Source organism: Tetrahymena thermophila, assembly GCF_000189635.1.
Source record: "Tetrahymena thermophila SB210 genomic scaffold scf_8254656, whole genome shotgun sequence".
Lineage (NCBI taxonomy): Eukaryota > Ciliophora > Oligohymenophorea > Hymenostomatida > Tetrahymenidae > Tetrahymena > Tetrahymena thermophila.
Window position 1 is genome coordinate 114,415 of NW_002476424.1, and position 14,859 is coordinate 129,273.

Here is a 14,859-nt window from a genome sequence, read left to right on the forward strand (position 1 = left end):
TTTATTTCTATTCTTGAATTTTTTAATTTTCTTAAATGCAAGCTTAAGATCCTTATTGAGTTTTATTTTTTTCAGTACTATTTGCAATACTTTTTTCTTCACTAATAACATTTTAATCATTTTATTTCTTATTTACTTGATTTAAATCAATTTCATGTTAACTAATTTAGTTAAAACTTACATGACTTTGATGTTAATAAAAGTTTAGGAACGTTTTTCTTTTTCTTTTAAAAGGAATTGGATCATTCCTTTTAGCAGATAATTCATCAGAAATTAATGGAAAATGTTAATTGTTTTAAAATTTTTATTCAATATTTTCTGTACTTTAAATTTTGTTTTAACATTAAAATTCAATATTGCCTGTACTTTAAATTTTGTTTTAATTAGGAGAGTTATTATTGATAACTTAATCTTAATATATTGCAATAGATGGTTCTTTAAGATTTAAATTTTCTTTCTAATTTACTTGCTATTGCTCAATTTTTGGAGTGATAATTTATTCTGAATGGTTGTGCACTCTTTAAAAATTTTTCTGGAGAGTAATTCTATCTAGTCTTTTTCCTACTAGGAATAAAATAATTTAAGCCAAGGTAAAAGCAAATATAAACCAGAATACTATGTAATTATAAAACTCTTTAAAATTTTCTATGTTTTTGAATCCTTACTCTCCTAATGCAGTATTCAAATTTTCATTTTTTAAAAACATGTCATCAATATCCTCAATGATAGTTGTTGGTTTCTATGTATTACAATAGCACACTGATTCATTTTAATTATTTTTGTGTAGAATACAATTTTATTTACTCCAATATTTATCATTCTATTATACGCAAGCCATGTTGTATTTCATGCTAGTTACAGCATTATTAAAATTATAAATTATTGTTGAATGATCTATGAGATTTTTAGTATCCAAGTTAGTAATTTAGGTTTATATCAACTTGTTCTTTGAGTATGTGTAATTTGAGCTAATATTTTTCATTTGCTAAATATATGCTTAAAATTATGGAGTATTTTCATAAATATTTAATTCATAGTTGTTTCTAGATATACTAAAAATATTATTTAAATCTGGTTCATTAAAAGTAGTAACGTATTAGTATATGTTTTTTTAAGTTATTTTGTCTATTAATAGAGTTGATAGATTACCATTTAGAATTAAAGACCCTTAATTAGGTAGATTCATATTAGAGAACACACTTCCTATCTTGGTAGTGATTTGGTCATAGTCCTATAAATTTTATTATGTATTCTATGAATTCATTGTAACACATGAATTTAATATTTTGAAAGAATCGATCATATTTTGAATTGGAAAATCATTGTTTTGCTATAAATGGCTCAGATCATTGTTTTAAATGCTTGAATCTGTATTTTAAATTAATAATTGTAGTTTTTAAATTATTTAATTTTTATCGATAGTCTATATTGATTATTATGAATTGAAAAGTAACCCTGATAGTTTAGCAGTTACTTTATTAGCATATGTTGATATCAAAGAAAATTTAGGTATTTAAAGAGATAATTACTGAAGATTTGTTATTAATAGAGAGCATAAATTATTTAAATCTTATGAAGACTATGTATTTTTACTAATGTCTTCTCCGATTAAACTTAAAGTAATTAATTAGCTTGTAGCTTATAAGTTTGTGCTAGATAGAGTTTGCTAAGTAAGTTAATTTACTTATTGATAATAATCTTTCGTTGGTAAATTTAAATTTGAAACACTAATCATCTAGGTTTAATTGTAAACGCCGAGTTGTGAATCTATGACCTAACTCATTATTACAAGATTCCCTTAAGGTAATACAGTTTGAATTGAATTTACAGTTGACTGATCTTATATTTATCTTCTTAAAATATTCCATGGCTAGATTAATTCTTATTTAGCATCATCCATGCTATTATAATAAAAGAATTAGTAAGTCAAAGGAAGATCTTCATCTAAGCAATACAAAAATTAAATTGAGAACATCGTTTAAAGTGCTACTCCTTGTAGTGGGCTAATTACCAAAGTACAATTATGAGGAGGGAAATTGATATTCAAATTGATAGTCGTTAAGCTTGGCATAACAAAAGAAGGGTTATAGACAGAAAAGCGTGCTTAAATAATAGGTTTTAGGGGATCTACGTTTTTGAAATAGTTCCATATTCTAAATTTAACTTAGTAATAGTCAAATTTAATAACACCAACAACATCATTGTCATATAGCAAAGCTCCAGCATAAGTTAAAATATCTGAGGGGATATTCTTATCATAGTTAATAACAAAATTCAAATCCTCATTCAAATTAATTTTTTAATTTTAACGAGTAGCAGAAAACTATACTTCAAGCTAGGGGATATTTAGCTCAGTAAATAAGCATATTGTTCTATAATTAGATTTTCTAGAGTCTTTTTATCCGATAACATTCAATATAATAGATGTGTATGGCTAAAATGTTTTTGCAGGAAAAGAAATACTACTTTATCCTTGTTGTAATTAAAGAATATTATTCTTGTAGTCATAGCAAATATGGTCATTAGATGATAAACCAGAGCATTCCCAGCTAAAGTTGATGTTTTAAGGCGATTTAGAATCTTAAATTTCAAAGTCTCTAGAGTTGGTATTTAAGGTAAGTTTACTTTAATAACCTATAACTAAACTAGAGCCTCCAATAACCTACAAATACAAATCTGTAATCAAAATATCAACTGATATCTTCTTAATAGCAACCACATTTTTGTTTGAACTCAAATTTACAACCAACTTTTTATTAAAAATGAAAAAATAATATAATTTTACATAAAATTAAAAAAGGATTAATTTTTAATTAAGGAAATCTATTATAATAGAATAGATAAAATGAATGAGAAATCAAAAATTACACTAGCTTTTAATTGAGAATTAGATTCTAAGGAGTAAGGAGAAATATCAAATTGATAGCTAGATTAACTATATTAGCTCAGATTTTGTTATTGAAATTGGTTAGAAATTAGTTGTAAATCAACGGGCTCGTTATTGTAAGTGATTAAACCTAGCTCGCATATTTCAATATAAAATTAAAAGTAGAAACTCAAACTCATGTATCTTTTGGTGAATTAAGTAAATATAAAGATATTTTAAAATAAAAATAAAAAAGTAATTAATTTACCTATATATAGGAGGATATACTGATTACTAAAAGTTGATTCTAATATATTTTTATTATAAGTAATTTATTGTAAATAGTTAAGAGCCTGCTTTATTAACTTTAAGCTGATAATTAAATTGTATTGCAATATTTTAATTTGAAGGGATATATTTGGGATCAATATTTATACTTGTGGCCATATCTTAGCTTGCTTGTTACAGTATTTTTTTTATAATTTATTTCTATTAGTCACTCATTGTTCCTATAACTTACACTAAAGTCCAATTTATATTTAAAAATTTTCTACCTGCATCATTTTGTATATTTTAAAGAGCTATACTTAAAGGGTTGCAGCTGTTTTCATTAGGGTTGTAATTAAAATTAAGCAAAGGAATCCCAGGATCATTCTAGAAAACAATATTTCTATAGAAAGTATTTATAAAATACGTATTATAGTCTTCAAATTAGAGTTTATTAGGTAAAAAATTAACAATATTATTTGCCATTATAACTGAAGAATCACCTTTTTTGTTAAAAAAAAATATTTTATCTTTGGATATTCTTCAATAATTAAATAAAATAATGTAAACTCTCTTTTTTAAGACCCCATTTTAGTAAGTTAAATTATCGAAAAATGGGGTTTTATCTTAAATAAGATTGGGATTTTTTAATAAAGGGGCCACAAACAAGATTCTTTAAAAAATTTTTATTATAAAATTTAAATGAATAAAGAACAAAAATTAACAAATTTTATTTAAAAAAAGATTTTATTAAATAATTAAGTAAGAAATTTTTTATACAAATCTTGTCTAAATCTGAAAAAATTACCTAAATTTACTTAAACTTGATTTCCAGTTATTTGGCACAACGAATCTGAACCAAGTAAAATCAAAGTTGGCTGATCAAATATTTATTAACATATAGGTAAAGACGTATCTACTGATATACCTTTTAAAGGTGAACCGAAATCTATAATTAGCAGTGGTTTTGTTGCGCTTAATTGAATGTCAAGTACAGCAATATTTTGATAGCTACATTAATAAAAATTATTTCTTTAATCTTTTGGATTTAAGCAAGTGCAATTATTATCTGAATCTAATTATCTTGTTTCTGAGTAGCAGCTATCGCATTAAGAGTCTTTAGCCTATATGGATTTGCATAACTAGCAACTAGGATAGCAAGAATTGCATTTAGGATCCATATAATTTTAACATTAATCGCAAGTAAGTGAAATGAGATTTGATTAAAATCCATTTGGACAAATACCTACACACATCTTATTAAACAAAAAGCTATTTTAAGGGCATGATAAACAGCTTTTAGAAGAAGACCCATCACAACTTGCGCAAGATAAATCACAGGGTTAACACTGATTTAAAGAATTAATAAATTAATTTAAATCACAATTCTAAACACATTATTTTTTATTTGGCTAATAATATAATCCAGGTATACAGGACATGCAACTATTTGGTCCTGCTCCATCACAACTGCTACAAGTTTGATCACATAATTAGCATGAATGTGTAATAGGTTATAAGTATAAACCTAATTAACAAGATAAGCAATTGTTTGGTCCAGCTCCTTAGCAAATTGCACATGATTGATCGCATAATTAACATACATTTTAAGAATCAGGATATTAATTTTAATCACAATTTTAGACACATGAACTTGATTTCTGCTAAAAAAACAACCCTGAAATGCAAGATAAGCAATTTTCTTTTGAAGGTCCAGAGCAGTTTAAGCAAGTTTAATCGCAAGGCTAACAGCTTCCAGAAGAGTCAAGATAATATTTTTCAATACATTTTGAGCATACGCTGTCCTAATCACATTCATCACAATAAGGCGAGCACTTTTAAAGAGGATATAAAATAGATAAAAATTAAAAAAATTTGAAATAAAAGTCAAATTAGCAAATTATAATAAATTTATAAATATATTTTTTTTCAAATTAAGTATTGAAATAATTTACAAGTTAAACAATAAGAAAATTTCCTCTAATATACTATTAATATTTTTCAGTGTCTGAATTCAATGGAGTTAGAATTACATTTAAATCATATGAGTTTATTAATGTATCTTTTTTAGTGTTGAAAAAATAACATTAAGCACCCCAACAACCATAAAGTTATCTAGTTATTTCAACTCCATTTAAACTTATTTTCATTAAAGAAGATGTTTCTTTAGTACTAACTAAGCCAAATATTTCCAAATAAAATTTATTAATTTTTTAAAACCTTTTTTATAATTGAAATAATAATTAATAAAATCAATATTTATATTAATAAAAAGATTTTTATTTTAAAAATAATAATTTTACGAGCTTTTTCTGCTATAAGTAAAACTATAAGGAATATTTGAGAAACAACCATCTCCTGATAAATAATTAAAAACTTCGTATCGATTTGAAACTATATTTAAGCAATTATCAGACTTTAAATACATTTTATACTATAATAAATCAGATTCGTTTTCAACACCTAATTTATTTATTACGCATTCACTGTCTATTTTTTATTATTAAATATTTAATAAAAAGATACTTTATATTTTGATACATTTTGGATTTAAACCAAGATTCATCATAACTTGTGTACAGTTAGAGTAATAATCAGCATATGAACTTGCGAATTTTATTAAGACTTTGGTTTTAAAATTAATATCTTTTATTTATGTTATGTAAAGAAATTTTATTTACTATTTAAAACTGAGAAGAATAAAATCTTTATTGTATTAACTTTCATTTTTATTAATTTACTTTTTTTATTTTTTATTATTATTATTTTTTTAATTAATTTCAATTATAAAATTAAACTCATAAAGATAGCTATTTATATATTTAATTTATTTAAATTATGCTTATCTAATAATACAACCAGTAAGAATCAAACTAATAATTCCTTACTATTTTATTATTAATTCGAAACAAAATTTTTTTATTCTATATTATTCATTTAACTTCCAGAAACTATCACAAGTAATTATTATATTCTTTAAGTATTACCATAATTCCTCATTTTTGAGCCAAGAGGAAGCACCGAGGTGATATTTTATCTAAAATCAAAAAATTTTTGCTTTGAAATTCAATAAGAAATTTAAAATTAGTCACTATTGAAATTTACGGTAAATAAATATCTTTTGAAAGAGGTAAAAAAAGGATTAGAACTGTCATTAAAATTGTAAATTATTGGTCTTTTTAAAATAAGAAATTATCTTCAGTTTATATATATTTACTTAGAATAAATTTTGAGACATTAATCACTGCCTAAAATTAGAATAGAAAGATATTATTTGTATAGTTGTATCTTCTACTATTATTACTTATCATCATAAATTATCAAAATAATTTAAAAAAGTAATAGATTGGTAGATGTAATAAAAGTTAAGTTAATTATTATCCAATTTTGCTTTGATTAATTCTTTATATTAATGGCTTTTAATTGATTTTTTAAGAATTAAATTAATCTTAAAGAAAATTATTTATTACTAATTGAATCATTTTTCAATTAGTATTTATGGTTTGAAAAGATTTAGATTATTGTTTTTACTCTTACCTAACTTATATTGTAATTTAAGAGTGTTTTTTAATATTCTACATGATTACTATTCTTAAATTTGTTTTCGTTAATGATTAATACTTTTTTAGTGCAATTAGTTCTTGCTCTATCTTAACTATTATACCCTAAATATTTTTATTTTATTAAAATTTCTAAGATAAATGCTCTAAGCTGAGATGAATATAATCTTAAATAATAAGCATTTATTGTTATTATTTAAAAAAATTTTTTTTTTCAAGTATAAAACTCACACATGAATGAGAATGTAAAAATCATAAAGGAAGTAATTAAACAATATTTTTATTCTTTTATTTCTTTTATTTTTTGATTAACTAAATTAAGCTTACAAAAAAAATAAAGAGAAACTACATACTCTTTCTACTTTTATTAAACTGTAATTAGATAATTACCATATACTAGATTATTAGTACATGACCCTATTAATATTTTTCTAGCTAATTTTAACAAATGATTTGAGAAACATTGAAAAAGTTTTATAATATTTGGTCTTAAAAATGTTGTCCCATACCTCATTTTTCCCTATATATTCTTACATACATAATGAGCCAATAATTAAAACAGCAATTTAAAATATAAAATAAATTTTTAATGCATGTATTTTTGCCTTTAAATAAAAAAATTTGGCAAATTTACTTACTTATTTAAATTTACAATATCAAAACCATGAATTTAATAATTCAATTTACAAGATAATCACCATTAGATACATAAATAAATGTAATCAGGAAAGATTAATTACATTATAATTATTATTTATAATTATAATAACATAAATGTTCTATTTTATTAGTTAGTAGAGATAACTAAAGTTTAAAGATTGCAATAGCCCACTAATGCAGAGAAATTACTAATCTTTTAAATTTAATCATTTCCCAACGATTTAAGATTTAATGCTTTCTATTTAGCACTTAATTAATATCTTAATAATAAAATTAAAAATTAATATTATATTAACCTTAAAATATACTTTGAAAAATAATTGTTTATTTTCTTTCAACTTAATATTTATAAAAAAAATAAAGTTATAGATTGAATTGAATTTTATTTTTCTATGAATTTTTGTAATTTAAAATGATCATAAATATAAACATTTCAGTAAATAAAAAAAAATGAAAATATTTTAAAGTAACTATTTGTATTAAATATAAATTTAAAATTTTTAGCTTCATTGTAAATTTAGTCTCAAGATTTAAATACTTTCATCATAGATACTATTTTTTCTTGCGTTACTTGAATAATTAAATTTTCAACGCATTCATTAATTAGATAAAAATATATGCTATTAAGAATGATTAAATGTCATAGTTTCGTCATTTATATTAATCTTAGGTACTCATTCAGGTTTATAAAATTTAAATTTATTTATTATTTTAACTCTTTAGAGTGGGGGAGTTTTCAATATCGAGGTATGCAATATTTATAATAGAGTTCCAAAATTTAGCACTTAAATTTTTAATTAAGCTATTGAAACTTAAGAGTTATATGCCCCATTTTTGAAGGGTTAAATAAAAAATCATCAATAAATATTTCAAAAAATATTTACCTTAAAATATACTTAGAAAATTGATTTATTTTCTTTCAACTTAATTAGTATCAAACAAATAGTTAAATTTAATTTTTCTATGAATTAATTTTGGAAAAATTCAAATATCATAGTCTAAATACATTCCAATAAGCAAAATTATGAAAATATTTTAAAATTAATGATTTTAATTTTAAAAAGTGTTTAAAATTATGTTTAAATTATTTTTACATTAAATTATTTTTTCTAAATTTACGCTCATAATTTGAGTACTATTTTCACAATAGTAACTATTTTTTAATTACATTACTTTAATAATTCAATTTTCAAAACATTCATTAAATGAATATAAAAAAATGTAATCTAGAATGATTCTATGTATTAGTTTCATCATCTTTACTTATCTTTTGTACTCATTCAGGTTTTTAAACCTTAAAATTATTATTTTAAATAAAAAATTATCATTAAATATTTAGCTTTTATCATTATTATTTATAATTAAAAACTGAAATTATAATTAGTATTGATAAAAAATTGTAATGATTAATAAAGTTAGATAAAGAATAAAAATTGTTTATGTTCTAAATTTTAATATTTTAGAAGGTATAGAGTCTTTAAGATTTTTATTTTACACTTACTTCGTATTATTATAATAAAATTAAATATTTGTGTTTAATATTCACCCAAAAATATATTTTGAAAATCTATTTATTTTCATTGAACTAAATAACAAATCTCAAATACAAAATAAATGATAAATTTATTTGAATATTATTTTAAAAAAATTTTGCAAATAAATTTCAAAAGATCAAAGGCGGATTTATATTTCAGTAAATAATATTACTAAAATATTTTAAATTAATGATGCTTCAAATTTTATAAATTGTTTAAAATTTAGTTTAAATTATATTTACAATAATATAGATTTAAATTTTTTAGTTGTTAATTTGTAAATTTTACCTCAAGATTTAAGTACCATGTTCATAAATAAATACTATTTTTACTTTTAAATTTTAGATATTTATATTACAAAATAAATATGTGTAATTAATTAGCTTCTCGTCTAAAAGATTTACTGTTTGTTATTATCTAAAATTATTTAAAAAAATATTTTTAACATTAAGTAATTATTAAGCAAACAAAAATTATTTTTTTTTGCTTAAACCACTAAATAAGCATTTTAATCATATTATAATTTGTTAACACCAATTTAAAAAATATTTTTTACTTTAAGATTATTTTAAATTAAATAAGTTTGGGTGGGCAGTTGAATTAAGTACTGCAGTGATTTATAAGGAAAAGAACAACAAGAAATGGTCGAAATAGTTATAGAAAATGTAGGAATTTATTTAAATGATATTAAGAATAAAAAGAAATTAATCCTAAAAAAGGATCAAGAGTAACAACTCAATCAATTCTCAAATAAAATGCTACCTATTACCTCAAATTATCCATTTGCACTATTAATAAATAAACTTAAGATTAGAATTCGCTTAATAAACAAAACTTTGAAAATAAAATTGGTAAAAAATATTGTTTTCAGATTATTGTAAAATTAAATAGAGTAATTTAATTTTTTAAACAAAATATTTTTTTGATATAAATTTTTATTTGTGTAATTTTTTTTTATTATGTTTGCATTTTTTATTCCTTTGTTAATTTAACTCATTTTTTTATTTTCAACTTTTTTTGACGATTAATTAAATCATTTCTTATAATTTCATATTCCCTTAATTTTACCTAATTTATTATTTGTATTTTTAAATATTTAAAAGAAACAATAAAATTGGTTCTGTTGATATATTAATCATAAGTACTGTTTTAGTTAATTATTCTAATCTCTCAAATTTGGTACTCAATTTTGGGTAAAAGCATTTTACTTGTTTTTAATTTTAATATTTTTTAATATAAACACTAATTTAAGCAATTAAGCTATTTTAATTTATTTATTTTTTTTTTAGCTTTTTATATTTTATTTTATTAATATTTATTTTTTTTCTTTATTAATATAATAATTTTTTAATTTTCAACTTTTGCTTTTATATTTAATGAATTTCTTACTATTTCATATTTTTCTTGATTTTTTCCTTCTAACTAACTCATTAGATATATTTAGTTTTTCTTCAATATGTAATAAGGTTTAATTAAATTGACGATGAAGGTTACCTAGGCTTATGTACTGCTTTACTAAAGTGCATTAATCTTACAAATTTAGCACTTAGAATCTAGTAAAATTAATTTATTAATTTGGATTACAATATTAGCTTTTAATTTGATTTACGATTTTATTCTAGTTTTATTATTTTATTTGCTTATTTAAAGTATTATTTAAATTTAGACATTTTATTTTGTTAATTTTGATATTAATTATTTTAATTAATTTATGTTAAAAGTCAAAACAAAATCAGTGAGTTTGAATAATTGAAAGTAAAGAGTAAGTATCTTAAACCAAAAAGATTGGTTGTCTTTAAAATAATAAATAAATGGTGAAAAAAGGATGAATAAATTTTAAAATTTAATTATATAAATTAACAAGTTTTATTTCATAACCTTTAATTCTATTTTAATTTCTTTATTTTAATTCTTAATTGATTAATCCTTCATTTTTTTTGGTATATAATGGGACCTTACTTATAAAAATAATATACACTTTAAGTGTTTATTCTATTTTTTAATAAAAGTTATTCATAAATCCTAAGAGACAGAAGAAGAGACAAGGTACATTATAAATTTATAATTATAAAATAAATATTAAAATTATAAAAAATAAAATTTTGATCTTAATCCACAAGTTTTGAACCAAATTTGTAAATATTTAATTGAAATTTTAGAGAGGAAAAGAATTTATAATTATTAAAAACATTTTAAAACTCAAGATTATTTTATTAAATTTGATGACTATTCAAGAAAGAATATCACAAAACATAAAAATAAATAAAGTTCATACATCAATACTTTAAATAGTTTCCTATAATTTTAAAAGATTAAATAACTTGCTATATAAGCATTTATCATCATTTGATTAAATGTGTTTTTTAATCAAAAAAATCATAGTTAATGAAATAATTAATTCAATAAGAACCAATTCCATAGAAAGTGATACCAAAAATAAGAATAAAAACTCATTTGATTCACTTGGTTTTTTACCACTGGACACTGATAATATTAAGTAAAAATAAACCAAAGATATTATTAATTATGAACCCATAGAAATGGATTTTCCTATTATACCTTTTTTAAAAGTATATGCAATTAGGGTAGAGGTTACTTTTAATACTATGCTGTTAATCAAAGCAATTACTATCTGTTAATCTAACATCATATAACCATAGAACAATATAGAAATAGTTAGAGTGTGGATATTTTTAATGTAAAAAAGAGTGAATCTTATTGGTCTTGAAATATCACTTAGTGAGAGATAAAAAATGCTAAAAAATTAATGAAATATTGCTAACTTTTTATATATCGAGAGCTATTAGTAGATCTATATTTATTTCTATTCTTGAATTTTTTAATTTTCTTAAATGCAACCTTAAGATCCTTATTGAGTTTTGTTTTTTTCAATACTATTTGCAATACTTTTTTCTTCACTAATAACATTTTAATCATTTTATTTCTTATTTATTTGATTTAAATCAATTTCATGTTAACTAATTTAGTTAAAACTTACATGACTTTGAGGCTTTTAAAAGTTTACGAACATTTTCCTTTTTCTTTTAAAAGGAATTGGACCATTCATTTTAGCAGATAATTCATCAGAAATTAATGGAAAATGTTAATTGTTTTAAAATTTTTATTCAATATTTTCTGTACTTTAAATTTTGATTTAACATTTATTTTCAATATTTTCTGTACTTTAAATTTTGTTTTAATTAGGAGAGTTATTTTTGATAACTTAATCTTGACACATTGCGATAGAAGTTTCTTTAAGATTTGAATTATCTTTCTAATTTTCTTGCTATAGCTCAATTTTTGGACTTAAAATTTATTCTAAATGGTGGTGCACTCTTTAAAAATTTTTCTGGAGAGTAATTCTATCTAGTCTTTTTCCTACTATGAATAAAATAATTTAAGCCAAGGTAAAAGCAAATATAAACCAGAATACTATGTAATTATAAAACTCTTTAAAATTTTCTATGTTTTTGAATCCTTACTCTCCAAATGCAGTATTCAAATTTTTATTTTTTAAAAACATGTCATCAATATCCTCAATGATAGTTGTTGGTTTCTACGTTTTACAATAGCACGCTGATTCATTTTAATTATTTTTTAGTAGAACACAATTTTTTTTACTCCAATATTTATCATTCTATTATACGCAAGTCATGTTGTATTTCTAGCTAGTTACAGCATTATTAAAATTATAAATTATTGTAGAATGATCTATGAGATTTTTAGTATCCAAGTTAGTAATTTAGGTTTAAATCAACTTGTTCTTTGAGTATGTGTAATTTGAGCTAATATTTTTCATTTGCTAAATATATCCTTAAAATTCTGGAGTATTTTCATAAATATTTAATTCATAATTGTTTCTTGATATACTAAAAATATTATTTAAATCTGGTTCATTAAAAGTAGTAACGTATTAGTATATGTTTTTTTAAGTTATTTTGTCTATTAATAGAGTTGATAGATTACCATTTAGAATTAAAGACCCTTAATTAGGTAGATTCATATTAGAGAACATACTTCCTATCTTGGTAGTAATTTGGTCATAGTCCTATAAATTTTATTATGTATTCTATGAATTCATTGAAACACATGAATTTAATATTTTGAAAGAATCGATAATATTTTGAATTGGAAAATCATTGTTTTGCTATAAATAGCTCAGATCATTGTTTTAAATGCTTGAATCTGTATTTTAAATTAATGACTGTAGTTTTTAAATTATTTAATTTTTATCGATAGTCTATATTGATTATTATGAATTGAAAAGTAACCCTGATAGTTTAGCAGTTACTTTATTAGCATATGTTGATATCAAAGAAAATTTAGGTATTTAAAGAGATAATTACTGAAGATTTGTTATTAATAGAGAGCATAAATTATTTAAATCTTATGAAGACTATGTATTTTTACTAATGTCTTCTCCGATTAAACTTAAAGTAATTAATTAGCTTGTAGCTTATAAGTTTGTGCTAGATAGAGTTTGCTAAGTAAGTTAATTTACTTATTGATAATAATCTTTCGTTGGTAAATTTAAATTTGAAACACTAATCATCTAGGTTTAATTGTAAACGCCGAGTTGTGAATCTATGACCTAACTCATTATTACAAGATTCCCTTAAGGTAATACAGTTTGAATTGAATTTACAGTTGACTGATCTTATATTTATCTTCTTAAAATATTCCATGGCTAGATTAATTCTTATTTAGCATCATCCATGCTATTATAATAAAAGAATTAGTAAGTCAAAGGAAGATCTTCATCTAAGCAATACAAAAATTAAATTGAGAACATCGTTTAAAGTGCTACTCCTTGTAGTGGGCTAATTACCAAAGTACAATTATGAGGAGGGAAATTGATATTCAAATTGATAGTCGTTAAGCTTGGCATAACAAAAGAAGGGTTATAGACAGAAAAGCGTGCTTAAATAATAGGTTTTAGGGGATCTACGTTTTTGAAATAGTTCCATATTCTAAATTTAACTTAGTAATAGTCAAATTTAATAACACCAACAACATCATTGTCATATAGCAAAGCTCCAGCATAAGATAAAATATCTGAGGGGATATTCTTATCATAATTAATAACAAAATTCAAATCCTCATTCAAATTAATTTTTTAATTTTAACGAGTAGCAGAAAACTATACTTCTAGCTAGGGGATATTTAGCTCAGTAAATAAGCATATTGTTCTATAATTAGATTTTCTAGAGTCTTTTTATCCGATAACATTTAATATAATAGATGTGTATGGCTAAAATGTTTTTGCAGGAAAAGAAATACTACTTTATCCTTGTTGTAATTAAAGAATATTATTCTTGTAGTCATAGCAAATATGGTCATTAGATGATAAACCAGAGCATTCCCAACTAAAGTTGATGTTTTAAGGGGATTTAGAATCCTAAATTTCAAAGTCTCTAGAGTTGGTATTTAAGGTAAGTTTACTTTAATAACCTATAACTAAACTAGAGCCTCCGATAACCTACAAATACAAATCTGTAATCAAAATATCAACAGATATCTTCTTAATAGCAACTACATTTTTGTTTGAACTCAAATTTACAACCAACTTTTTATTAAAAATTAAAAAATAATATAATTTTACTAATTAAGAAAATTAAATAAGGTTTAATTTTTAATATAGGAAATCTATAATAATAGAATAGATAAAATGAATGAGAAATCAAAAATTACACTAGCGTTTAATTGAGAATTAGATTCTAAGGTGTAAGGAGGAATATCAAATTGATAGCTAGATAAACTGTATTTGCTCAGATTTTGTTATTGAAGTTGGTTAGAAATTAGTTGTAAATCAACAGGCTCGTTATTGTAAGTGATTAAACCTAGCTCGCATATTTCAATATAAAATTAAAAGTAGAAACTCAAGCTCATGTATCTTTTGGTGAATTAAATAAATATAAAGATACTTTAAAATAAAAATAAAAATAAAAAATTAATTAATTTACCTATATAT

General features: G+C 21.8%; 2 protein-coding genes across 2 annotated transcripts; both read right to left on the minus strand. All coding sequences in view use genetic code 6, as the record gives it.

The window, feature by feature from the left end:
• Positions 1-476: 476 nt before the first annotated feature.
• TTHERM_01030020 (REJ domain protein) lies at positions 477-5,860 on the minus strand (the record flags this gene model as incomplete). The annotated part of the gene is made up of 9 exons (XM_001015165.2): positions 477-561; positions 633-2,749; positions 2,869-3,070; positions 3,135-3,636; positions 3,942-4,968; positions 5,089-5,353; positions 5,437-5,623; positions 5,675-5,758; positions 5,815-5,860. 9 exons carry the CDS (start codon positions 5,858-5,860, stop codon positions 477-479), a joined length of 4,515 nt encoding a protein of 1,504 aa, XP_001015165.2.
• Positions 5,861-11,164: 5,304 nt separating this feature from the next.
• Positions 11,165-14,777, minus strand: TTHERM_01030030 (REJ domain protein; the record flags this gene model as incomplete). The annotated part of the gene is made up of 4 exons (XM_001015166.2): positions 11,165-11,184; positions 11,352-11,372; positions 11,448-14,454; positions 14,580-14,777. 4 exons carry the CDS (start codon positions 14,775-14,777, stop codon positions 11,165-11,167), a joined length of 3,246 nt encoding a protein of 1,081 aa, XP_001015166.2.
• Between the last annotated feature and the right edge of the window lie 82 nt (positions 14,778-14,859).